Source organism: Pseudonaja textilis, chromosome 17, assembly GCF_049901715.1.
Source record: "Pseudonaja textilis isolate UNSWEBS1 chromosome 17, rPseTex1.2, whole genome shotgun sequence".
Classification (NCBI taxonomy): Eukaryota; Metazoa; Chordata; class Lepidosauria; order Squamata; family Elapidae; genus Pseudonaja; species Pseudonaja textilis.
The window spans coordinates 4,809,292-4,835,928 of NC_142006.1; the positions used below are offsets into that span (position 1 = coordinate 4,809,292).

General features: G+C 42.1%; 1 protein-coding gene across 3 annotated transcripts in view; it reads left to right on the forward strand.

The window, feature by feature from the left end:
* The window catches only part of ASTN2 (astrotactin 2), a 279,279-nt gene that overhangs the window by 116,624 nt on the left and 136,018 nt on the right, over positions 1 to 26,637 (forward strand). For all 3 annotated transcript variants that reach the window (XM_087914557.1, XM_087914558.1, XM_087914556.1), the window contains exons 5-6: positions 6,457 to 6,564; positions 19,213 to 19,359. In XM_087914557.1, the coding sequence (XP_087770683.1) occupies positions 6,457 to 6,564; positions 19,213 to 19,359 (255 nt within the window). The remainder of the gene's footprint in view (positions 1 to 6,456; positions 6,565 to 19,212; positions 19,360 to 26,637) is intronic.

Below are 26,637 nucleotides of genomic sequence, written 5' to 3' on the forward strand. Positions count from 1 at the left end.
CCTTCCTTCCTTCCTTCCTTCCTTCCTTCCTTCTCATTTCCCTTCCTTCTTTCTCATCTTCCTTCCTTCCTTCCTTCCTTCCTTTTCTTCTTTTTCCTTCCCTCCTCATCCTCCTTTCTTCTTCCTTCCCCTCTTTCCTTATTTTCCCTTCCTTGCTCTCTTCCCTTCTTTTTCTTTTGTTGTTTCCTCTTTCCCTTTCTCCATGCCTGTCCCCCTTTCTTGCATGCTCAAAATGCAAAAGGGGAAACGCTTCCCCTTTTTGTTTCTTTTTCCGTTGGTTTTGCCGCCATCCACGGCCTCCCCGAGCTCTGTTTTCGCCGGCAGAGGCACTGCCGGCCGGTCCTTTGCTGTTTTCACGCTGGATTTAAGCACCTTGAGTTTGACATCCCTGACATGCGTGATGCTCTGGGTGTCAGGACTCCCACAAACCCACCCCCATTCAAATCATAAGTCTCTAGCCGCATCTCAGAGAAAAGAAAAAATGATTTATTGGAAGCGGCCATGTTGGTGTGAGCTGGATGCAAGTGATACTAAAATACACCATTCATTTCCCCCTTGACTCTAGTCTACCTCCCCAACTCCTGGATATATATTCTCCAATGGGATACATCCATAGCCAAGAGTCATCAATCATGGTCTCTAGTAATATTCCTGCGCTCTGATGACTTTGGGCTGCCAGGGTGATTTTCTAGGCACTTAAAGAATGCGCTATTTCTCCCCATTCCTTTTTCTGGCAGCTAAAAAGACCAAAGGAGTATCTTTTGAGTTGACATTGGGTGCAAGCAATGTTCCATTTCTACTCTGAAGATGCAAGAGGCGAGTAACACTGGACGAGAGTGGAAGGCGAGCCGAAATAGGCCAAGCACCCCAGCACAGGTGTTGCCTCCAAAGCTGTCTCTGCTCTTCCCTTTGCCTCTCGTTCAAGCCAGTCGAGCTATGGGGAGCTGTTTGCCCCAGCCCGTTTCCCCTCGTCTTGCATCCCATCATTGCTCCCTCCGCCCTTCCCTTCACCACGTTTGGAAGCCCGCACGGGTTCTAAATAATCTGAAAATGCAGGATCCCTGTCGGCCGCTCTCTAAAGATGTGCAGCCAGGATAATTTAACCTGTCAGCACCATCCATCACCGGGATGCATGCGGCAGCCAAATGAAAGCACACAGGGAACAGACTCTGGAGGCCTCTGTCGTTCCAGGCTGGGCTTGTCCAGAAGAGAAACAGCTCCCTTCGGCCAGGGCATCAGTGGTGTCGCATGCATAGGTTGGCACTCTGACCCATCACTCACTAACCAGCCTGTGACCTCAGCCGTAACTGATCAATTATCTTAATCAAGTAGAAATTAATGCACCTTCCTGCCCGTGACTATTTACGAGTTGAGTGCTCCTTGGCTAAATGAAATCTTGGAGAGAGAGAGAGAGAGAAAGAGGGAGATGGAGGGAGGGAGGGAGATTTCTAGATAGATAGATAGATAGATAGATAGATAGATAGATAGATAGATAGATAGATAGATAGATAGATAGATGTTTGCTCATATAAACTCAAAGGTAGGGCCACTTCCAAATTGTTTTCTAGCTTTTAGTGCTTCTTGCCATCCTTAATGCTCCATGATCCACCAGAACAGTGAGAGCAGTCTCCAATCTTTGGGTTACTCAGGGAATAGAATAGAATAGAATAGAATAGAATAGAATAGAATAGCAGAGTTGGAAGGGACCTTGGAGGTCTTCTAGTCCAACCCCCTGCCTAGACAGGAAACCCTACACCACTTTAGACAAATGGTTATCCAACATCTTTTTAAAAACTTCCAGTGTTGGAGCATTTATGACTTCTGGAGGCAAGTAGTTCCACTGGTTAATTGTTGTAACTTTCTGTAAATTTCTCCTTAGTTCTAAGCTGCTTCTCTCCTTGATTAGTTTCCACCAATTGCTTCTTGTTCTTGTCCTCAGGTGATTTGGAGAATAGCTATCCTGAAGAGTGCTATCCCGTCTCCCCTAGTCTTTCTTTTCATTAGACTAGACATACCCAGTTCCTGCAACCATTCATCATATGTTTTAGCCTCCAGATGATAGATAGATAGATAGATAGATAGATAGATAGATAGATAGATAGATAGATAGATAGATAGATAGATATAAAAGCTCCTCAGGCTAAATATGTGATGACCCGGGGCATGGCACAGAGATAACACAAGCAGCTGGCAGCTCAAACCACCTTGTTACTGCTCCAAATTTCCCCAAAATTTGGGGAAAACCCCTGCAAACCCCTGGCAACCCACCCCTGTATCTATCTATCTGTTTATATCATCTATTTATCTATCTTATTTATTTATCTATCTTATCTATTTATCTATCTACCTAATCTATCTCATCATCTATCTATCTATCTATCTATCTATCTATCTATCTATCTATCTATCTATCTATCTAATATAATATAATTATTTATCTATCTTATCTATTTATCTATCTAATCTAATTATCTATCTCTATCTATCTATCTATCTATCTATCTATCTATCTATCTATCTAATATAATTATTTATCTATCTTATCTATTTATCTATCTAATCTAATTATCTATCTCTATCTATCTATCTATCTATCTATCTATCTATCTATCTATCTATCTATCTATCTATTGTTAGGTAATCTGGCGAGCCTGTGAGAGGGTTGTTTCCTGCAAGGGAAAAAAAGACTCTCTGTTTATGGCAGGGTAGCAACTCCGTGGGGATGAAAGCTGGCATAGTGAGACCTTAAGTGTATTGGATTTTTCTAACTGGTTTATTGTAGTAGCCGTTCTCCAAAGACCGATGTGGTGATGTTTGGGGGCCTGCAGTTGGATGGAGCTGCCAAGATCCCGGGGAAATAAATGGAACCGTGGGGCTGTTTTCATGGCAGAGAACACAAAAAACGGGAGCAAGTTTATTTCTTAGAAGAAGGCTGGCGCCGTTAAACACAATTCCCCCACCCACAAATTGTGTGGGCTGCAGTTCAGTGCATGGCATGTGGTTTTCTCTGTATTTTTAGCCTTGGAGAGGAACAGAAGGGAAGCTACGCTAATCTCAGCCTGAGAGACAAAATGGGCTTGATTGATTTTCTTTTCCTCTGACATTCTCAGACAGATAAAGTTATCTGAAGAGAAGCATTGATCATGTCACCTAGGCTGGGTCATAAAACATCTGCAACAAAAAAAAAACCCCAATTTTAAAGAGCATCAAGTACCCGAAAATCCTCTTCCTCTTCTTCCTCTTTCCAGCTACTGCATTCCCTTCTTAGTGCTGATGAGGTTACCTAGTTGGGTCATGATATGTCTGTAAGAAAACCACCAAGCTCAGAGAGCACTGAAGACCCCACATTTCTTCTCCTCCTCCTCCTCCTCCTCTCCCCACTCATAAACCCCACTCCCTTCTAGCACTGATGATGTTACCTAGCTGGGTAATGAAACATCTGCAAGAAAACCACTAAGCTCAGAGAGCGCCAAGGACCTCACAGTTCCTCCTCCTTCTCCATCTGCTCCGCTCCTCACAACCCACTCTCTTCTAGCACTGATGATGTTACCTAGGTGGGTAATGAAACATTTGTAAGAAAATACCAAGTTCAGACAACAAGGATCTCACAGTCCTCCTCCTCCTCCTCCTCCTCCTCCTCCACAAACCCCACTCCCTTCTAGCACTGATGATGAGGTACGAGAGTAACTGACCCAAAGATCTCTCTGCTGCATCTCCAACATCCCAGATTAACATTTGCTTCTCAGCCATGGCAGCTTTAAGATGGGTGGATTTCAATGTTCAGAAACCCCTAGCCCGCTTTCTTTTATATTTCCACCTATCTGGTGGCTGTGGAATCCAGGTGTTTAAAGTCCACTCCACCCACCCCCTGCCATCTTCAAGTTGCTGGGGGTAGAGAAACACTCCTCCAGAGTACAAAAGACATTCAGCAACCATTTTGGATTTATTAATATCAATTTTATTAGGCTCTGTGTCTCCTTGTCTGCAAATTGAAGCTTTCAAACGCCCAGAACAAAATAGTTCCTTAGATCGGTGGCTGATTGTAAGGGGAAAAAAATGCAAATAAACTTTAGCTCAGTGCACATTAGGCAGTTGGTCCTTAACTGCATGAAGGCTTTGCAATTTAACCAGGTTGCCTTCGGTGTCGTAATTCTTCGAAAAATCTTAATTCAATTACTGTCTGCCATGAAGCTGCCGTCGTTGTCTCAGTGCAAACTTTGCTCCTAATGGCTTCTGAGATTAGGAGTTACCAAGAACTTGGGCGGATGCCAACTAATCACAGCAGGAAAGCAGCTGGCTCATAGCCAAAGCATAAAAGTTAGCAGTCAACCCAGCTAATGAGCCGTTTCTCTTTGAATACAATGTTAGAGAGATTTTTTTGACCATAAGCAATTTCTCCAACTTCCTCCTTCCCTTTAAAAAAATAATAACAATTCTAAAAGTATTCTATTGCAGACAAAAGATATTGATGTTTAAAAGCCTACATGTTAAGAAGTCAAAGAATAAGATGTATTAGACTCCGGGCACTTATTATCATAGATATGTGTGAAGGCAAAAAAAAAAATATCCTGGATGAAAATACATATATGGTTAGAAAAGATAATTAAGCAACATATAGAGCCAGACGTATTCTTGTTAGGTATAATACCAGAAGGCTACAACAAAGGGACTACATATTTAATACTTCATGTGTTGACAGCAGAGAGAATTTATTTGCACAATATTGGAAAAATGGGGACACCCCCCCCAGGTGAAAATATAATTCGGAAAATATTAGACTGTGCAGAGATGGATAGATTGGCGTTAAAAATAAAAGATAAAGCAGATACAGAATATTACTCAACGTGGGATATGTTTTATCAGTGGTTAAATATAAGAGGTAGAAATTAGAAGAAGAAAGATTATTATTATGTATAAGTAAAAGATGAGCTATTACTGGTGTGGCTATGATTAACATAATTAACATATTATAATTATTATTATAATTATGATTTTCATAATTACCGTTATTATCAGAACATTTGTTACTTCTCTGTAAAATGAAATGGACCCAGACAATATACTATTTTGATAGCAGTCTTCCAATATCTCAGGGGCTGCCCCAAAGAAGAGGGAGTCAAGCTATTCTCCAAAGCACCTGAAGGCAGGACAAGAAGCAATAGATGGAAACTAATCAAGGAGAGAAGCAACCTAGAACTGAGGAGGAATTTCATGACAATGAGAACATGTGGATCTAAAGCATTTAGATCAAAAGCCAGAAGCAAACCAATCCAATTTAAAAAGTCGCTGTGTATAGCATAGTTACCTGTCTTTTCATGATGATAAGTCTTGAAGGTTTCCATTGGCAGTAAAGACTGCCACATCTAAGGCCTATATCAAAATAGCATTCCAGGGTGGTCTTTAAAGGACCACCTGTCAGGATTCCGGCAGTTACCCCCAATTAAATCATGAGTCTTGAGCCAAACTTCCAAAACTTCAAAAGGATTTATTGGGAGTTAACATGTCCGGCACTGTCTGAGTGTAGCTGACTCTGAGACACATCATTCATTGTCACCCTTGACCCGGTTTTTCCCCCACCCCCTTGGTGTATCATAATTCATATTCTCCAATGAGACACATCCATAGCCCAGAGTCATCCATCATGTTCTCCAGTTAGAATTTCGCTCGACAGAAACTTCGGTCACCGAGTTACTATCTTTGACAACATTTATGGAATGCAGTTTTGCTTTTGCAAGCTGCTACACTGCTCCCTCCTCCCTTTCTGTTGGTCTCTAAAAAGACCAGAAAAATATTTTATGAGTTGACACCACTCTGATTTCTTGGAGATCTCTTTTCCTTCAGTCAACAGTGCAGAATGAAATCAGGGGAGCCACTGGCTTCTTCTTAATTGTTATGTTCCAGTCTTCTTGCTTCCAGAAGATATAGATTCTCCAATACTGGAGGTTTTCCAGAAGAGATTGGACAACCATTTGCCTGAAATGTATAGGGTCTCCTGCTTGAGCAGGGGGGTTGGACTAGAAGACCTCCAAGGTCCCTTCCAACTCTGTTATTTTTTTTCTTCCCCCATTTCCCATCTTGGCTTCCTTTCTTGAAATTCCAACGTCAATGATTTGGAAATATGGAAGGGTTAGTCATTGAGGATGTGGCCTGCCCTATGGTGAGACTGAGAGAAGTGGTCACCTCGGACTTCAGATAATAAGAGGCAGCAGGAAAGCATTGGAGGGAAAAATTGCACCCCGTAAAGGTTGTGTTGTCTTGAGCATCGCAGAAGACTCTGCCCATTTTCTAGTGCTGAAAAACCAGCTTGTACCATCTAATTTTGCGTAAGACAAAAAACAGGAGGCTGTTGTGTTTTTGCACCTCTTGCAGGGAAACAGCTATTGTGTTGGCACAACAGGAAAACAGCTATTGTGTTTGGTGGGCATGGAAGCACTGATCCCTTTTCTTTCTCTGTAGGTGGTGTTGGATTTGGTCACACCAAGGGCAACTCTGGTTCAGAAGCAGACGATGAGACCCAGCTGACCTGCTACACCGAGCAGTACCGAAGCCGCCGACGCAGCAAAGGTGAGTCGAAATGAAACACTGGGCTACATGGGAAACCATGGAAGATACCTTCACTCATATGTCCACAGTTATCTTTGTCACAGATTTGGTCCATTCAATTCATCTTACATTTGCTTACAACGTTGAGTTAATTCTTTACATGTCAACTTGTCCAAGGAGGAGGAGGGGGGAGGAGCAGGAGGACAATTGTGGGACCACCATAGAAAAATCAGTTAGCAGTTGGAGGTTGGGATGAGGTTGTGATAGGAGGAGGAGGAGGAGGAGGAGGAGGAGGAGGAGGAGGAGGAGGAGAAGAAGAAGAAGAAGAAGAAGAAGAAGAAGAAGAAGAAGAAGAAGAAGAAGAAGAAGAAGAAGAAGAAGAAGAAGAAGAAGAAGAAGAAGAAGAAGAAGAAGAAGAAGAAGAAGAAGAAGAAGAAGAAGATGATTTTATTATAGCTAACCAAACAATTCTATTATTGTTTTATGAACCATCCAGAGTTGCAATGCGTAAGATGACCAGCCATGAAAAAATATTTTAAATAAATAAAATGAATCTTGGTGGGATATTCCTGAGTGCATTTGTGGCAGAATGGTGGATTTCTAATGTGATATGAAGTACCTGTTTAGCCTGCAGGTGAAGAGTTCCTTTTGCTGTTTTCCAATCTAGGCAAATGGTGACGGCTAATGTGGAATGACAAGCGGTTTAACCTTCCTACAACCTTTTTTCCTTTGATACTCTACCATATTTAGTCAGAAGGAATTTGTGTGGGGTGGGGTGGGATTGCGGATACATCAAGGAGTTCAAATATTTTTACACACACACACACAAAAGCCTGTGCCACTAGATCAGGCCTAGGGCACTTGCAGAGCAACGAGGGAAGGGTAGTCCAAACATCAATCAAAGTGATTGCTTTTTAACATCCCTCCAGCAAGAAGGCCAAAATGCTGGTGTGGAATTTACAGAATAACAGAATAACAGTTGGAAGGGGTCTTGAAGGTCTTCTAGTCCAGTCACCACCACCACCTCCTCTTCCTCCTCCTCCTCCTCCTCTTCCTTTTTCTCCCCCTTCTTCTCCTTCTCCTTCTCCTATCAGAACCTCATTTCAACCTCCAGCTGCTAACTGGTAGAAATCCTACACCATTTCAAACAAGTGACTGTCCAGTCTCTTCTTGAAAGCCTCCAGTGATGAAGCTCCCACAATTTCTGGTGGCAAGCTGTTCCACTGGTTGATTGTCTTCCCTGTTAGGAAGTTTCTTCTTAATTCCAGGTTGCTTCTCTCCTTGATTAGTTTCCCATCATGGCTTCTTGTCCTGCCTTCAGGGGCTTTGGAGAATAGCTTGACTCTCTCCTCTTTGTTCCAGCCCCTTAGAAGAGAGTTCAACCTATTCTGTTAAAAAGTATTTTTTTAATTACTTTTTAAAAAGTCTTCCCCACACTTGTCTTCTTTCTGAAGGCTCAGTTTCCACTGTAAGTGTTTTTCATTTTAAAACAAAAACAAAAACTGGCACTTCATTCTACTTTATGGAAGGGCAGGAATTGATTTTGAAAACCGAAGAAATTAAGCGTGAACAAATAATGACATTTGAGGAACCCTTCAACTGTAACCAAGACTTTCGACGATACCGCCTCGTCAATCTTTGCTGGTTTCTCTTAATTATAGTGAAGGCAAGGAGCAGGGAGGTGCTGAATCCTTTCCAGAGAAACCCAGGAAAAAAATTATTTTCATGATCACGCGCTCACGGGGAGGCGGTTGCCACGCAGACGTTGGCGTCTATGGTGGAGAACTGGAACCGTTCTACTTAATGCCCCCATGTGCTGAGAATACCCAGCCTTTTCTGTTGAAGGAAGAGATGAATAATAATAATAATAATAATAAATAGTAATAAATTGAAAGAGAAAGCGAGAGTGAGAGATCTGTCTTGCATAAATATTTAACAAGGGAAAGGGTAAGATGCTTCATCAATGGAGGTTTTTAAGAAGAGACTGGACAGGCATTTGTCCAGAACGATGTAGGGTCTTCTCCTTGAGCAGAGGGTTGGACTACAGAAGACTTCCAAGACCCCTTCCCCTTCTCTAACTATTCTGTAAGACAGATGAACTTACACGATGGTTGTTTCTTAACTGGTGTTAAATATTTTGACCTTGGAGTAGGACCCCACCTCAATTTCACGGAGGTCTTTGCTTCTCCTGTCCTGAAAATTCAGACAGCTCTTTTATTGGGATAACAGACTCAACCGAGGCTTCTCCGCTTGGGTCTCTCGGGAGCGGCATTATTGCCTCATAAACCAACATCGCCATCCCATTATAGCCTAATTAATACCGCGGGGATTTGGGTTCACTCCTGCCCAGCCATACGTTCCCTGCACTGTATGGCTGAGATAAGCAGGTTTGGCTTTGATTTGAGGCTTCCAGCGGTTTCCTCCTGTTTTATTTTAGTTTATTTGCAAGGGTAGCAAAAACAGGAGACAGATTTATTTTTATTTTTTTAAGCGTTCCCATTCTTCTTCTCTTCAGTTTGTTCGGTTCTCCAATTTGCAGGGTTTTAATTTTTTTAACGACAGATTAGGGGAAGCTTGGTTGCTCCATGCTGGTGTAGGCCTTGCGCTTTCTCTCGGTCTGATTGTAAAGCCACCCGGGTTTTTTTTTTATTTTGGGTTTTTTAGAGGTTAGGAAAATTCTGGCTTTGATCTGTACTTGTATCTGGTCTTGTCTGGTCTGAACAAGACCCTTTAAAAGGAGAATTAGGTATTCCCAATCTGTTACACCAGCGTAGGTTTTCTTTCATCCTTTCCTCCTTCTGGGGTTGAGAGACATTAATAATATTTCAGTGTGTAGCAAATGAGATTAAAAATGGGGGAAAAAATAGCCAATTCCCATATTCTTCCTTCCCTCTCCTCTTCCCTCCTTCTCTTTCCTCCCTCCCTCCCCCTTCCTCTCTTCCTCTCTTCCTTCCTTCCTCCTTTCTTCTCTTCTTTCCTCCTTTCCTCTCTTCCTCCCCTATTCCTCCCTCCCTCCCTTCTTCCCTCCCTTTCTCTCCCTCTCTCTCTCCCTCTCCTTCCCTCCCTCTCTCCCTCCTTTTCTCTCTCCCTCCTTCCCTCCCTCTGTCCCCCTCACCTCCTTCTCTCTCCCTCTCTCTCTCCCTCCTTCCCTCCCTTTCCCCCTCCCTTTCTCTCCCTCGCTCCTTCTCCTCCTTCTCTGTCTCCCTATCTCTCCCTCCCTCTCTCCCTCCTTCCCTTCCTCTTCCCCTCCCTTTCTCTTCCTTGCTCCTCCTCCTCCCCTCTCTCTCTTTCTCCCTCTCCCTCTCTCACTCCAAATATTAAGGCACAATTTTCTCACAAGATTTGACAGCATACAGTGCAGGCGAAATCAATATTTCAACCATTAGAGTTTCTACGCGGGGATGCATTTATTTTAATGCATCTGGCATTAAAGCTTCTAAAAATCTACAGCCAGCAGAGGGTCTGGGTATTAGGGATAGATTAGTGGTAGGTTTTGGAGGGATCTTTCAGGCTGGGTGGAATATGGTGATTGCACCCTTGTGCTAGCAGGGATTTCCTGCTGCTTAAGTCAAAGAAGTTCTGCTCTCATTTGTCCTGCTATGAATTACGATCCCAGGTAGGTGATTGGGTTTGGAGAAGGCGGTGTATTACTTGCGCCCCCTTCCTGTCTCCCTCCAACAATTTATCTGCAGGAAGAAATATTTATGCACCACATTAGAATCACCAGTTGAGAAAGAATTGTGGTCTACGGTGAAGATTGACTGAATGTGGATACTGCGCTCAAGTCGTAATGGGATTGCTTGGCCTGGCTTGGCTTGAGCTCAGCATATTTTGCCCAAGATAAACTACAGCTTAGCACTTAAGTCTGGGGATGAACCCAGCCAATCGTAGTTTATTCAGAATTCAGTAAATCCTTTATCAGCCATGGATCAGACTATGCGTGACCTACATCCAGCTAAAATACTTGCTGATCTTCTTCTTCTTCTTCTTCTTCTTCTTCTTCTTCTTCTTCTTCTTCTTCTTCTTCTTCTTCTTCTTCTTCTTCTTCTTCTTCTTCTTCTTCTTCTTCTTCTTCTTCTTCTTCTCCTTCTCCTTCTCCTTCTCCTTCTCCTTTCCTTCTTCTCCTTCTCCCTCTCCTTTTCCTCCTTTTCCTTCTTTTCCTTCTCCTTTTCTTCTCCTCCTTCTTCCTCTCCTTCTCCCTCTCCTCCTCCTCCTTCATTTTTCTTCTTCTTTTCTCCTCCTCCTCCTCCTCCTCCCTTTCCCCTTTCTCCTTTTCCTTCCTCTTCCTTCCCCTTCTTCCCCTTCCTCCATCATCATCAATGGATGCAATAAGCCAATGGAGCGACAGTGGAGAATTGGCCCGTTAGAAAATATTGCAATAAAATATGATGTGCCTTTCTAGTTTTTCCCACTCCTGTATATAATTTCTGAAACAAACCCTTCCTCGCTTCCATCCCTGGAACATTAGGGCTAATACATAAGTGTAAGGGTTTTTTTTATTATTAAAAATAAAAATAAAATGAAGAAAAGCAAAACAGGGAAGATAAAGGCAAGCAATATCATTTTTTAAAGTGACTTTCAAAGTCCTTTTTGCCTCGGAGCGAAGATTTTGCCATTGCAGGTTGATTGATTCCGCTGAGGAGGACGAGGTTTCTCATTTTATGAAAAAGTTTGTCCTTGTCTCAGCTCTGCAGAAGGCGCGTCACAGCTCAAGGCGCGAAGCAAAAGTTGCATTTTAAGTTAGGACAAGGCAGGTCAACCGGCTGCGATCTGCAACTGTCGGGCAAAGGAAATTTGCAAACTACATTCATCAGCCGACACTCAGGAATACATTTCAGAATCTGGAAGATTTTGATCGTAACTCAAACCCCCACATGCCAAATACTCTGTGTCGGTTGCAGGAAGGCCGTCTCAAACATAGCCTGTCAACCTGGTTAATTCTGCAGCGCTGGCCTTCATATCCCATAATTACAGTGGTGGGATGCAGAAAAGTTTTGCTACTGGTTCTGTGGGCGTGGCATGGTGGGAGTGGCAGGGGAAGGATACTGCAAAATCCCCATTCCGTCTCTCCCCACTAACCTGCTTTCCAGCTCTGTTCTCCTGTGCAGGGCAACCAAAGAAGACCCAGCCGATCAGCTGGGACTCGGGAGGCAGAGAATAGATGGGATTGGTGGGTCCAGTCAGAGGTGGCATTTGTCGGTTCTCTGAACTACTCCAAATTTCCACTATCAGTTCTCCAGAACCTGCTGAATACTATCTCTGCATAATTACCCATCAGCAGAAGGTCCGTCGTGACAAATATTCCAGCACATCAGTATTAAAAAAAAAAAAAAAACTACATAATTTTACGGAAAGTTTTCCTAGCCGTACAGGTAATAGCACTAGCACTTAGACTTATATACCACTTCACACTGCTTTCCAGCCCTCTCTAAGTGGTTTATAGAGTCAGCATAATTTCCCCCAACAATTTCGGGTCCTCATTTTACTCATCTCGGAAGGATGGAAGCCTGAGTCAACCTGGAGCCAGTCAGGATTGAACTGCTGGCAGTGGGCAGCCTGCAATACTGCATTCTAACCACTGGGAAAGAAGAAAGGAAAGCAAAGGAAGGGAAGGGAAGGGAAGGAAAGGAAAGGAAACGAAAGGAAAGGAAAGGAAGGCTGGAAGGAAAGGAAAGACAACAGTACTTAAATTTATATACACAGTGCTTTATATCCCTCTCTAGGCAGTTTACAGAGTCAGCCTCTTGCCCCCAACAATCTGGGTCCCCATTTTACCCACCTCAAAAGGATGGAAGGCTGAGTCAACCTTGAGCCTGGTGGGATTTGAACTGCCAAATTGTAGGCAGCTGGCTGCAGCAGAAGTAGCTTGCAGTATTGCACTCTAACCACTGCACCACAGAGGCTCCTATGACCTGCAACCACAATGGAGCCCCCCCATAGTTTGGTTGCTAAGTGAGGTGTTTGTTAAGTGAGCTCTGCCTTCGTTGAACGGCGTTTCTTGTCACCGTTTTTTAAGGGAATCTCTGCTGTTGTTAAAGTTAGTCACATGGTCGTTAAAGCGAATCTAGCTTCCCCGTGGATCTTGCTGGTCGCAAAAGGGGATCCCATGACATGGCAATCGTCGTAAACACAAGGCAGTGGCCAACGGTCTGAATTTGGATCCCGGGGATGTTGCGACAGCCGTAAGTGTGAAAAACTCACTTTTTTTCAGGGCCCCCACTGCAACTAAGAACAGTTGCTAAATGAACTGCCATAAGTCGAGGACTACCGGTAGTAGGAATTAATTCAAGTTAATCTAGAAGAGAGGAGATTAAAGGAAAGAAAAGGAAAAAAAATCTTCCTCTTTTCTTTGCCTCTTATAACACTTTATATTTAACTGGAGTTTTTTTTTCCCCCTCATTATACAAATTAGATAAATCTTTTTTTTCCCCCCGTTGTTTGAATGATACTTCAGGTGTCAAAACAAGTATTGTCTGAAACACAAACACCATCCTAGGCAAAACACTTATTTTTATCACAGAAATTCTCCCTCGCGGTGACAGTTCTAATTCCTCCCATCTTAACATGTCCCTCATAATTTCTTTCCTTGTCTTACCCATAATTATTTTGAAAAGAATGCACCGCTCGCGTGTGTCACAATAACCATTTTACTCTCTTTCTCCAAAAGCCGCTTATTTGCTCCCTGATTAAACAGGTCAGTTTGGCAATTTTACTAATTCTGACTTTTTTTTTTTTTACCATCCTTTAATTTATTTCGTTTTTTTCCCCCATTGTCAATATCCTTGCATCTTGGCACAGATAACAATCTTAACGCTGCTCCTGTAATGCAAAATGAATCTTCTGTGGGTGTCTTTTCTAATTCAGTTTAATTCAGGTGGGTTTTTAAAAAATATATATTAATCTTTAAAATTCTTTGCCTCATTGTGTGTATTTGTGCCCAAAATTTATTGGCTTTTTTTTTACAAGTCTGCCATGTGTGTTAAGATGTCTCATTGGGATGTTTTACCTTTTCAACATTGACTTGAGATACCTTTGTACATTTTTTGCTAATAAATTGGGGAAATCAACTTGGACTAGTGGTTTTATCCGATTCTTCTTCTCAGGAGGCTCCAAGAACTCTCTCTCTCTCTCTCCCCTTCCCTCGCTCCCTCCCTCCCTCCATATATGTGTGTGTGTGTGTGTACGTGTGTGTATTAATAAACAAACAAATAAACATAAATAAATAAATACATTTACTACCGGTTCTGTAGGTGTGGCTTGGTGGGCGTGGCAGGGGAAGGATACCGTAATATCTCCAGTCAGAGGTGGGATTTGCCGGTTCTCCGAACGGCTCGAAATTTCCATTACCAGTTCTCCAGAACTGGTCAGAAATCCCACCTCTCACACCATATTCCAGATTATTTTGTTAGAAAATATGTTTGGCCGCCGAAATGAAGGCATGATGTATTTCCCTTACAAAACCAATATCACGGACTAACAAAACCACATTCCTGATTGAATCCTTTCAAACCCGCCCGAGGGCCCTCCAGAATTTCAAATGCCCGCCGGTTGCTGATGCCTGCGCTCGGCTTCCGGAATGGACGAGAATATTTTGACAGACATTTATTACTGCCAGAGGCCAGCTATGAATACAAAAGCTATTGCCATTTATCTTGTTTATTTAAAATATTTATAGATCTGGCTCCCTCACCGTATGCCACTTACATCGGACACAAAGCAGAGGCCTAAATTACGTCAATCAGGGCTACTTTCCTGTGGTAAATGCTTGATGGTTGATAATAGCAGGAAGACATAATTGGGTTACCTCCCAAGAAAAAGAGAAAATACAATATTCCTTCAGCCCTGTGAGTATTTTTAACAAAATGGGCAGGGTGAAGAGACAGAGAGAGCTCCCTAAAAGGAGCAAAACACATCTTTTATTTTCCTGTGGGCAAACAGATTTAAAGCACCAAGTGGGGTTGTAATATTTTGTCTGCCAACCAGAAAGAAAAAAGAAAGAAAGATTAACAATGTGAGGTTTGGTCAGTTTTGACTTTTCGCATCCTTTCTTATTCTTCAGATGCTTTACTATAGTTTTCCTTTTTGTATTGAATTCTCCCCCCTTTTTCTTGCCTCTTGATGGAAAATCCTCTGAGGCCAGATTGTATGAGAGAAGAATAGAGTTGAAAGGAACCTTGGAGGTCAGCTAGTCCAACCCCTGCTCAAGCAGGAGACCCTACATCATTTTAGACAACTGGTTGTCCAATCTCTTCTTCAAGACCTCCAGAGATGGAGCACCCAGAACTTCTGGGGGGGGGAAGCTGTTCCATTAATTAATTTGTTCAAACTGTCAGTTAGTTGCTCTTATTCTTAATTCTCCCTAACTTCTTAAACGGAAACATCTTGAATTAAGGCCAACGCAAATTTAGGGCAGAGGCTAGAAATCAGGGGGTCTATTAATCTGGGAAAAAAGCATTCTTCCGAAGCTACCTCTAGAGGTTGTTCTCTCTCAAGCCTTTAAGGCCCAATTAAGCAGCAATTAATCGACTTGGTTATGGGAGGTTGCTTGGATGCAATCTGAAAAAAGAAGGCATGCTTTGCAGATTTTAGGGGTTGTTTTCTTTCTTTCTTTCTTTCTTTTGGTTCAGCCTTCCCATCAGTCTTCTCTACTTTCAAATCAGACTTCTTGCCTGAAGGCTGCCTTATTTGGATCCCCAGTTGTTCTGTTTCAATACACACACACACACACACAGAGAGAGAGAGAGAGAGAGAGAGAGAGAGAGAGAGAGAGAGAGAGTTCTCCCTCTTGCCTTATTTTCGACTGCTCAAAATTCTTCTGAACTTAAAGATGTTGCTTCCTCGTATAAAACATATCCTAAAGCTATAAAACCTATCTTGGCATTTTATCTGTCTTCTGTCATACGTCTGTCATATTTCTGTGTCTCTATCTATCTATCTATCTATCTATCTATCTATCTATCTATCATCTATCTATCATTTATCTATCTATCATCTTTCATCCATCTATCATCTATCAATCTATTATCTATCATTATCTACTATAATATCTAGCTAGCTAGCTAGCTAGCTAGCTATCACCTGTCTATCAGTCTGTCTATTCATCTAGAGGAAGCCCTGGGAACTAGACATTTTTTTTTTGTAAAATCCTTGTTTGCTCATATAAACTCAAAGGTAGGGCCACTTCCAAATTGTTTTCTAGCTTTTAGTGTTTCTTGCCATCCTTAACGCTCCATGATCCACCAGAACAGAGAGAGCAGTCTCCAACCTTTGGGTTACTCGGGGAATAGAATAGAATAGAATAGAATAGAATAGAATAGAATAGAATAGAATAGAATAGAATAGAATAGAATAAAAAAACAGAGTTGGAAGGGATCTTGGAGGTCTTCTAGTCCAACCCCCTGCTTAGGCAGGAAACCCTACACCACTTCAGACAAATGGTTATCCAACATCTTTTTAAAAACTTCCAGTGTTGGAGCATTCACAACTTCTGGAGGCAAGTTTTTCCAGTGGTTAATTGTTCTATTGTCAGGAAATTTCTCCTTAGTTCTAAGTTGCTTCTCTCCTTGATTAGTTTCCACCCATTGCTTCTTGTCCTTCAGGTGCTCTTCCCATCAGCGTCTTCATGCTGTCTAAAAAAACATCAGCCCACACGTGCCTACAGACCCTTTTTATGTCTCTGACTTTGAAAGATGAAAAGGTTTTTGGTGACTAACTTGGGGGAGGATGGATCTGCCCACCTACTGCGTCAACGCCTACTAAACTTTGTTCTAAAATGCTAGTTGACTTTCATCCTTTCTAGTGTCTGTCACATCTTTTGTTGTGGTTGCGGGTGAGAAATGTGCAGTCTAGCCTTGGATGGAGATAAAAAGACACACAGAGAGAGACAGTTGCTTTGGGATTTAGGAAATTGCACTTTCGTGATTTGCTACATCTAGCTTCCTCTGTCGATTAAAAGAGATAAGTTAATGCACCATAAATGTTTGGGATGAGGCAGGCTACCGATGAGAGCAGAATTCCCTGGAAAAGTACGAAAGAACCGCATTTCTTGAGAAAGTTGCTTCTTTTTTTACTTTTTTTTCATGGGTTGGATTTGAGTCCTTCCAACAGAGCAGATCAATGTAACTTAATGGAAGAGAGGTACATTCATACGGAGTTCTGGTTCATCGTGGTCCAACTCGCCCTTTACCTTCTGCAGATCATCAAGAGCTGGAAAATAGGACAGAGACTTTATTGGCCTTTATTGACTTTATTGTTGCACTGGTTAATTGTTCTCACAGTCAGGAAATTTCTTCTTAGTTCTAGGTTGTTTCTCTTGTTGATTAGTTTCCATCCATTGCTTCCTCTCCTGCCTTCTGGTGCTTTGGAGAATAGCTTGACTCCCTCTTCTTTGGGGCAACCCCTGAGATATTGGAAGACTGGTATCATGTCACCCCTACTTCTTCTTTTCATCAAACTAGACATACCCAATTGGAGCAACTATTATTTATATGTTTTAGCCTCCAGTTCCCTAATCATCTTTGCTGCTCTTCTCTGCACTCTTTCTAGAATCTCAACATCTTTTTGTTTGCATGAGTCAGAAAGAGGACTGTGAAAATATCTACAGACCCCTCACATCCCAGACATAAACTGTTTCAACTCCTTCCCTCAAAATGACGCTATAGAGCCCTGCACACCAGAACAACTAGACACAAGGAGAGTTTTTCCTGAAAGCCATCGCTCTGCTAAACAAATAATTCCCTCAACACTGTCCAACTGTTTACTAAGTCTGCATTACTATTACTATTAATCCTGCCATCCTTCCTTTCACCCTCCCACTCATGACTGTATGTATCCTAACAATTTGTATTGACTGTTTCCTAGTATGATTTGATTGCTTATTGTACTACCCTATGACTATTATTGTTGTACCTGATGATTCTTGACTCTTGACGAGTCATTCTTGATGAATGTATGTTTTCTTTTATGTACACTGAGAGCATTTGCACCAAGACAAATTCCTTGTGTATCCAATCACACATGGCCAATAAAGAATTCTATTCTATTCTATTCTATTCTATTCTATTCTATTCTATTCTATTCTATTCTATTCTATTCTATTCTATTCTATATATTGTGGTGACCAAAACAGGATGCAGTATTCCAAGTGTGGCCTTACCAAGACATTATAAAATGGTATTAACACTTCATGTGATCTTGATTCTATCCCTATGTGGGTGCAAACTCAACGTTTTGTGTTGAGTGTGTATGAAGATTCCCAGTCATTTAGATCATGGTTGTCCCAAAGGTTCACAGAAAGACTAGTTGTATTTTGAAAAGCACCTTTGGGATGTTCTGTGTCATATCTCAATTTCCTTCCTCACTTATTACCGGGATCAACTTATCCATCCATCTGATTTCAGCGAGACGAGGAGAAAGAAATCCTCCATCTCTTTGATGGAGCTCTGTCAATCTCCTGGAATCCCTGAATTATACATAACTGCTCATCACAGATGAATTGATAGCCGGGACTCTTTGCGCTTAAGACCGAGAACAAATTATTATTTCTACATGCTCAGATCTGGCAAATTGTTTTGGTTGGAAACCAGAATAAAAATATTGGACCCTTTTGCTGGATTTCCTTTAAATCAAAATGCAACGGGGAAGAGGTGTGTGTCTGCATTTAAGTACTAGTGGTATCCGTTGATAAGATGCCACTCTGAAAGATATAAAACCTTCCATTTCTAACAGGGTTTGGTAACACGGGGTCATTGGCATCTTAGACTGCAAATCCAGTCAACTGTCTCAGGGATAGTCATGCAAGCCAGGGATGGGATGCTAACAGATAACAGATAATCAGAGTTAGAAGGGACCTTGTAAGTCATCTAGTCCAGCCCCCTGCCCAAGCAGGAGACCCTACATCATTTCTGACAGATGGGAGTCCAATCTCTTCTTGAAAGCTTCCAGGGATGAAGCTCCCACAATTTCTGAAGGCAACTTTTGTTCCATGGGTTGATTGTTCTCACCGTCAGAAAGTTTCTCCTTATTTCCAGGTTGAACATCTCCTTGTTCAGTTACCTTTTTTATATGACTTTTGGGGGGTGGGGGCTGTTGCAGTTTCCAAAGGGCATTAAACGAGTGGTCGTTAAGTTGAGGATTACTTGTGAAGCAGCCATTATTCGTTATTATGGCACAAATTGTGAATGTTAGTCATTTGGGGAGATACGTTGTTAGTTGAGGACTGCCTTGTTAGATTCAGTGGATAAGGCAGCCTCCTTTTCCTTCCTACTCCAGTTTTCTTCTAAATGTGCTGCTTCGCATCCCCTCCCCTCCTCCCGTCCCTGGGCTCCATCCCTTCCCTCTCTCTCCTGTTTCTCTGGCTGCCTCAGGGTTAGACTAAAACAGTATGTCTTGGAGAAGAGCCAGGTTGATGTCATGGTTGTTGACATTAGGCTAGAAACCAGGAGACCATGAGTTCTAGTTCCACCTTAGCCAGCTGGTTGATCTTGGGCCAGTCCCTTTCTCTCAACCCCAGGAAGGCATCAATGAAAAAAAAACACACACCAAGAAAACTGGAGGAACTGGTCAAGGCAGCCTTCAAGAATTGGACACAATTGAACAGAACAGAACACAATTTTGAGACGAGAACCTCCTTTTTGTAATGTGTCTTGTATGCTTGTTTCTCTTCTCCAGGTTCCCTCAAAAGCCCAGTGAACAAGACGGCCCTTACCTTAGTTGCTGTGAGCTCTTGCATCCTGGCTATGGTCTGCGGCACCCAGATCTCCTGTCCGCTCACTGTCAAAGTGACCCTTCATGTCCCTGAGCACTTCATTGCTGATGGTAAGAACTTTCTGCTTCTCTGCTTTTTGGTGCAAGGGTGTGGCTTCTCTAAGAGCATGACTTAGTCATCCTTTCTAAGCAGCTGCATCTCTCAAGAACTGTCATGCCCCTGTCGGAGTCTGAATCCGAGTAGGAAGACGGACAGCTTACAGGGAGCGGGAGTGTGGCTCCATTGGCTGTGGAGGAAACTGGGGAAGGGCAAAGTCCAGCTGGGCAGAGCAAGAGAGAGGTAGAACAAGGGAGTTCAGAGGAAGACCCAGACCCACCCCCTCTTCATCCTAGGGCTCGCAGGGAGGAACGGAGAAGAGAGCAACGTGGGTTGCATGGCTTACGGGGAAGGAAAGGGCCCTGATTCCTGTCATTAGCCACAGCTGGGAAGAGAGTTTAAAAGAAATGCATGCTGAGTGCGGCAGCTGCTGGGAAGTCTTATGTCTGATAAGCCAGTGAAGAGTCATCAGTGGCCTGTCCAACATTGTGTGTCACATAGTGGCTGATTAGGAATTAACAAGAATTATGGACAAAAAGCTGATTTGTTCTAATCCACTGTTGTTCCACGAAACCTTTGGGGTTTGTTTGTTTGGTTTTTTTGGTGGGGTGGGTTGTATTAAAGACATGTTATCCTGTAGACTACTTCATACTGATTAGACTCCCAATCCATAATTTATTTTGTTCCTTTTCAAAAAAAAAAAGGTGATATAAATGGGGTCATCATCCTTGGGAGAACCGATTCTGCAGTTTAAACCATGTGCTGATATTTTAATGGTGACATTTGGAAATAATTTTTTTTTTCTTTTCCACCTTGGCATTTGCAAAAGGGCTCCAACGTTGGACCCTTGGCTAATTTGCAGCACAAAAACATCCTTTATTTTGCATGCCTTAGCAAATCCAGACTTGGGTGTTTATTTCTGCTCTTTCTGCCTTGCCCTTTTATTTACGAGATCTCTGAATAATAACTCCTTTGAGTGTGATTGTTAATCGATACCGACGGAGCCAAAAATGGCACAGCTGACCCATGAAATATTCCAATTAAAAGGAGAATGTGGACCTGTTCTATCCTGAACATCAGCCAAGACTCTACATAGATTTAAAGTTCTCCGAATGGATCTGCAAACACATCACCTTACCAGGATAACAGAATAACAGAGTCGGAAGGGACCGTACAGGTCTTCCAGTCCAACCTGCTCAAGAAGGGAACCATATGCTATTTCAGACAAATGGTTATCCAACATCTTTTTAAAAGAAGCTTCTTAGATGAGAAGCGGAAATGTCTTCAAAATTAAAACCAAAAAGTCCAGTTGCCACTTGAAACAGGACCTTTGGGTTATTTCCTACAAAACTTTTTTTCAGATGGAGAAAGAGTCACAGTCGGAATGAGCACAGAGGAAGCAGCAAAACGTAAAGAAAGGAGAACCACATCAAACTCATCCTTTGAGACAATGAGCCATCAATAAAAAAAAAAAATTACAAAAAAAAGGAACCACTTAAAGAAACTTCTACAGCAAAAGCCCATTCTGTTTTTCAAATGATCAGGCAATACCCTTCCATGGCCTTCAGCTGAGCGGGAATCTGTCTTACACACTTTCCCTCCGGAGGGGGAAAAAAAAATGTCTAATCTCAAGTGTCTTTTCCACTTGCCAGACAATGGAGAGACCACTTTTGATGATGGAAGATGGAAGGAGTTCCCAGAAACCACCGCTTCTCTTTATAGCTCCCTGCTTCCAATATTTCTTGAGTTTCTTGACCTTATCTGAACCTGCCTTGCAATGTCTATCAAGTGCAACCTCTCGGAGACCCGAGCAAATTCAATTTTCTTCTTCCACACAGGAACCGAGCTTGAGAAGGCATTAAATTTTTCATCGGGTTCCCTTTCTCTCTCTCTCTCTCTCTCTCTCCTGCTGGTACATTTTCTGCCTCTGATGGGAGGGCAAATCGATGCTTTTTTTCTGGCCTTCTAGAGTGAAAGGATTGGTTTTCTCCAAGCAGATACACATTTTCTTAAAAATGTGTCCCATCATTTCCAGGAAAGCCACAAGCAGAGATCTACATTGTTAATCCAACTGTGGTATATTTTAAGTGAGAATGGAATGGAATGGAATGGAATGGAATAGAATAGAATAGAATAGAATAGAATAGAATAGAATAGAATAGAATAGAATAGAATAGAATAGAATAGGGGAATGGAGTAGAGTGGAGTGGAGTGGAGTAGAGTAGAGTAGAGTAGATTCACTTAACGACCAGGTTAGGTTAGGTTACCACTGCAGTGATTCATGTCACCCTTGTGTCCAGAAAGGTGATAAAATGGGGCAGAATTAGTCTTGCTTAGCAACAGAAAGGGGAAGTGTGAAAAACGGTCGTCACTTGTGCCGTTGTAACTTTGAGAGGTCATTAAATAAGCTGTCGTAAGTTGATGATTACCTGTAGCTTCCATACCCTAATTATTTTGGTCGTTACATTCTAAATTACGCTCCTCCTCAGTGTTGGAATTCAAAATAGTTTACTATCAATTCTATGGCTGCGCGCTTTGCACGTGGAACATTCTAAAACGGGCAGTTGTAAGCATGAAAACTTACCTTTCTGTCAGAGCTGGTGAGTAAAACAGCTGAGGTGGGGCAATCCACTCTGCCCCACCTATCAGCTGAGCTACAAGCAAGGGAAGTATAGGACAGGAAAGCGTGCTGACTGGTGCAACCAGATCGTTAGAACCGTTGCAAACCGGCAGCCATAACACCACTGGTCCTTCTTAAATACAGTGTCCAAAACTGGATAAAACATTGCAGGAAGACCGACTTTGGCATGGCATTAATTATAGCATAAGACATCAAGATTCAGGGTTTATGCCAGCTGGGTCAATGGCGTTTCTTCCATGTTTTCCTGGCCAGAATAAGCCAACATTTCATATTTTCCTTGGCAGCTCAGCCAGCAAACCGCCCCTTCAAAGTTGCTTCTCTTCCCCACAGTTTAGAACTGTATTTTAAGAGTGTCGTTTCAGCGATCATTCTCATTCTTGGTGCCATTTCACTCGGTCCCTCGTGTTTTTCATCTTCCGAAAAGCCATTATGTCTTGATTGGAGACTGCCCCACCTCCTCCCCTCTTCCAAGGGACATTAATCTGTTTTATTGGTATTTCATTGGCAGCTCTGATGGAAATCTTCTGCACCCTGCATAATTTTACTTGCAGAAATTTTTTTTCCCCTCCCTATCCTTCTGATACATGCACAGCTCGATCAAACTTCTTCAGCTTCTGATGTCAACATATATGTACACGAGTCAAAAGAAGGTGATAAATGTATAGCCATAACAGATGGGACGGGCAGTCATCCTTTGGGGCAATAACCGATCATTCTCACTGAGGCTGATAGAAGAGTATGTTTGTAGCTCAGCGTTGAACCTGGTCCTCTCTGACCTGGATGCTTTGCTTACAGGCCTTTCATTACCCAACTAAATAACATCATGAGTCCTAGAAGGCAGTGGGGTTTGCACTGTATTTATATATAGTTCCTTCTAGCACTGATGATGTGACCTAGTTCACTAATGAAATATCTGCAAGAAAACAACACAAATGAGAGAGCACCAAAGACCCCCAATTCTCCTCCTCTCCACACCCCTCCACTCCCTCATAGCACTGATGTTGTTACCTAGGTAGGTAATGAAATGTCTGCAAGAAAACAATCCAGCTCAGATAGCACCAAAACCCCACAATTCTCCTGCTTCTCCACATCCCCCCACTCCCTTGTAGCACTGATGATATTACCTAGTTGGGTAATGAAACATCTGCAAAGAAAGCCTCCAAGCTCAGAGAATACCAAGAACCCTCCAATTCTCCCTAATAATGTTATTTTGGGGATATGTGTCTTGCAAAAAGACAAAAACCGAGCCGAATTAAATGCAAGAGATGAGCTGGTGGACAAGTTATTAAAGACCAAAGTGTTACCAGTTCCCTGGTGTAAATATTTGAGGCATGTTTTCATTGCCTTAATAGGGACAACTGCTTTATCCATATTTTTTTCCGGAAAATTACTTCCTTAAATCTGCCACAATATTTGCAATCTGAACCACTCCCATCCTCTCTTTTCCTTTCCCCCCAGCTTTTTGACTGTTTAAATAGTTTCTAGGTTTGTGCAGCTGCTCCACCAACCTTCCAGGGGCAGTTGGTGGCCATCCCAATGGATGTAGAATTAGGGCAAGCCACGTTTTCGGTGGAGCGCAGCCAGATGTTATCTTGCTTGTCTGTTGACAAGGAAGATTACAGTTGCTCTATCTCCTGACTTCCGTTGAACCAATTCCCAATATATCGTAGCCAGAAGGGCAGTGACTGAAAACTCCGAGCTCACTTGCGCCTCTGAAGCAAATCCAAGTTGGGAAGGCAAAATAGATACACCATTGATCATTCGTTTATTTTATCTTGCTTTCTGTGTGACAGATGGAATCACAAAGGATTAAAAAAAGAAGAAGCAAAATGCACCAGGCATTGAGAAGGGATGGAAAGGGGAAAGAAGAGCAATTTTTTTCTAAAAGCAACGAAAATAGCTTGTAATGGGCTAATACTGGTGTGCATTTTGGACCCGTAAGCCAATGGAAACTGCTGCCATTGTGTTATATGTGTAGTTTGGAGCTGCCTCATTCTCCCTCCTTGGAATCTGTGTCTTAAAAAAGTCAATAAGTGGCTCAACAAAATGTAATTCCCCCACATGCCTTATTTAACTTTCCAGAGATAGAGTAGCTGCCAGTAATAACAGTAATAACATGCACACATACTTTTATCACCTGTTTTATAGAATCATAAGGTTGGAGAAGATCTCGGAGGAAGTCTTCTTCAACCTTATTAGAAGGTCAGAGAAGACCTTCTAGCCCAAGCCAGAAGTTCTCAGATCACCTTGGACAGATGGTTCTCCAATCTTTTCTTGAAAACCTCCAGCAATGGAGATTCAACAGCTTGGGGGAACAAGCTGTGTCACCGCTTGATAGATCTCTTTGGGCCAACTTGGTTTCAGTTCACCAATTCAATTTTGATCAGGCCTACTGAAATATCAAAGTCGATGGGTTCACACATACTCCTAAATTCCAGCCCATCAGATATCCATCCATCATATTTTAATCTCTAGGATCTCTCTACGTGTCTGAAAACCACAACTCTGTGTGGTTGGAAGTCAAAACAAATAGCCTCCAAGCTGAATGATTAATCACGCATCAATTTAATAACCCCGGCTCCTTTCGATGTGCTATAACATTCGGTGGCCCACATGGGCAAGATCTGCATAATCCATGCATATTTCCATCTTGCATTTCATATTTAAAACTTGATGTCATTCGGTAGGACTTATTTTAATGGGGATGCTTGTGACAAGAAGCATTCTGTGCCACTGCGGTAAACGAAAACAGAGGAACTGTGGACAACAGAGGGTGTAGGTAGAGCATTTGTCCTTGCAAAACTCAATTTGAAATATAATGTCAATTAAAACAAGGACAGAGTCTCTCTCTCTCTCTCTCTCTCTCTCTCTCTCTCTCTCTTTCTCTCTTTCTCTCTTTCTCTCTCTCTCTCTCTCTTTCTCTCTCTCTCTCTTTTTGTGGCCAGTCTGCATTTTATATACAGAATATGAGCGAGTCAGGAGAGAGGCTGGTGCGTTACAACATATAACAACAACAACAACAACAACAACAACAACAACAACAGAGTTGGAAGGAACCTTGGAGGTCTTCTACCCCAATCTCCTTCTCAGGCAAGAAACCCTATGAGCCATGGTGGTGCAGTGATTAGAGTGCAGTACTGTAGGCTACTTCTGCTGACTGCCAGCTGCCTGAAATTTGGCAGTTCAAATCCCACCAGCCTGAAGGTTGACTCGGTCTTCCATCTGATTAAAAAAACATGTGTGTGTGTGTTTGTGTGCGTGTTTGTGTGTGTGCATAAAAGCCACCTGGTCTAGGAACATATCATTACTCAAAGCCTTGCTTGAAATGGATTTACAATTGGACATAAAAGCAGAGAGTGTCTTCTGCTCCTCAAGCCAATTTTAGAACAACGTTGGGGAGGGACAAAAGATTTCGTATTATTTTTAAGTAATTTTCCTGAGTGAGGAAATTGAACCAAGCCCAGCTTGCTATAATGAGGGATTATAATTGCCTGGAGGCCTGAAACGCATCATGTGGGACTGTGAAATGTTCAATTAACAGTAGAACACTGCTGGAACTTGTGCCTGGTGTTGTTACGCTAGGAAATGAAAGGATGGAGATATATATATATATCTCCTTTCATTTCTATATGTAGGTATTCTTTCCATTTCCTATATATGTGCATATGTGTATTTGTATATGTGTATGTATCAAATATATAAATATTTGTGTAATTATTTGTAGATACACACACACACACACACATATATGTTACACACACATGCACATACATCTCTATCATCATCTCTATGTCTGTCTGTCTTATCATCCATCATCTATCTATATCTATCTGTCATATATCTCTATCTATCTCATGTCTTTCTATCTGTCTATATCTGTCTATCTATCTATCTATCTTTCTATCTATCTATCTATCATCTGTCTGTCTATCTATCTCTATCTATCTATCTCTATCTATCTATCTATCTATCTATCTATCTATCATCTGTCTATCTATCTATCTATCTATCTATCTATCTATCTATCTATCTATCTAAAAGTTTGTTTGCTTGCTTGGCTACAGATATATGGACTTGTTAAAGAGAAACCCTGATACCAATGCACAGGTATTCCTTGACTTACAACAGCTCATCTCATGCCCGTTTGAAGTTACAGTGGCACTGAAAAAAGCAATTTAGGACCGTTTTCCACCCTTACGTCCTTCGTAGAGGCTGCATGATCCCATGGCCCAAATTCACATGCTTAGCTGCTGGTTCACACTTACGATCGTTGTGGCATCCCCATGGTCATGGGATCCCAATTGAACAACCGTGAATCTTAGTAACTTAATCAACTGCAGCAAGGAAAGTCCTAAATATGGGACAAAGCTGACTTAACCAATGTTTTGTTTAGCAACGGGAAAAATTGGGGCTCATTTGTGGTTGTAAATCCAGGACTACCTTGTTATGTATTTGCAGAAGCGTAGATGTATAATGCATTTGTGCAACCAGGGCTAGAGATTAAAGCCCGTCTGGTTGATTTCCTACCCATCCCCTGGTTGGAGACGTGCTAAATAAGCTGTGACTACATTTGGCTCCCAAATGCCATCTTCCCTGATTGGCATGTGATGGAACTTTAATTGTTTCATCTGAAGATTGTTTATCTGTTTTC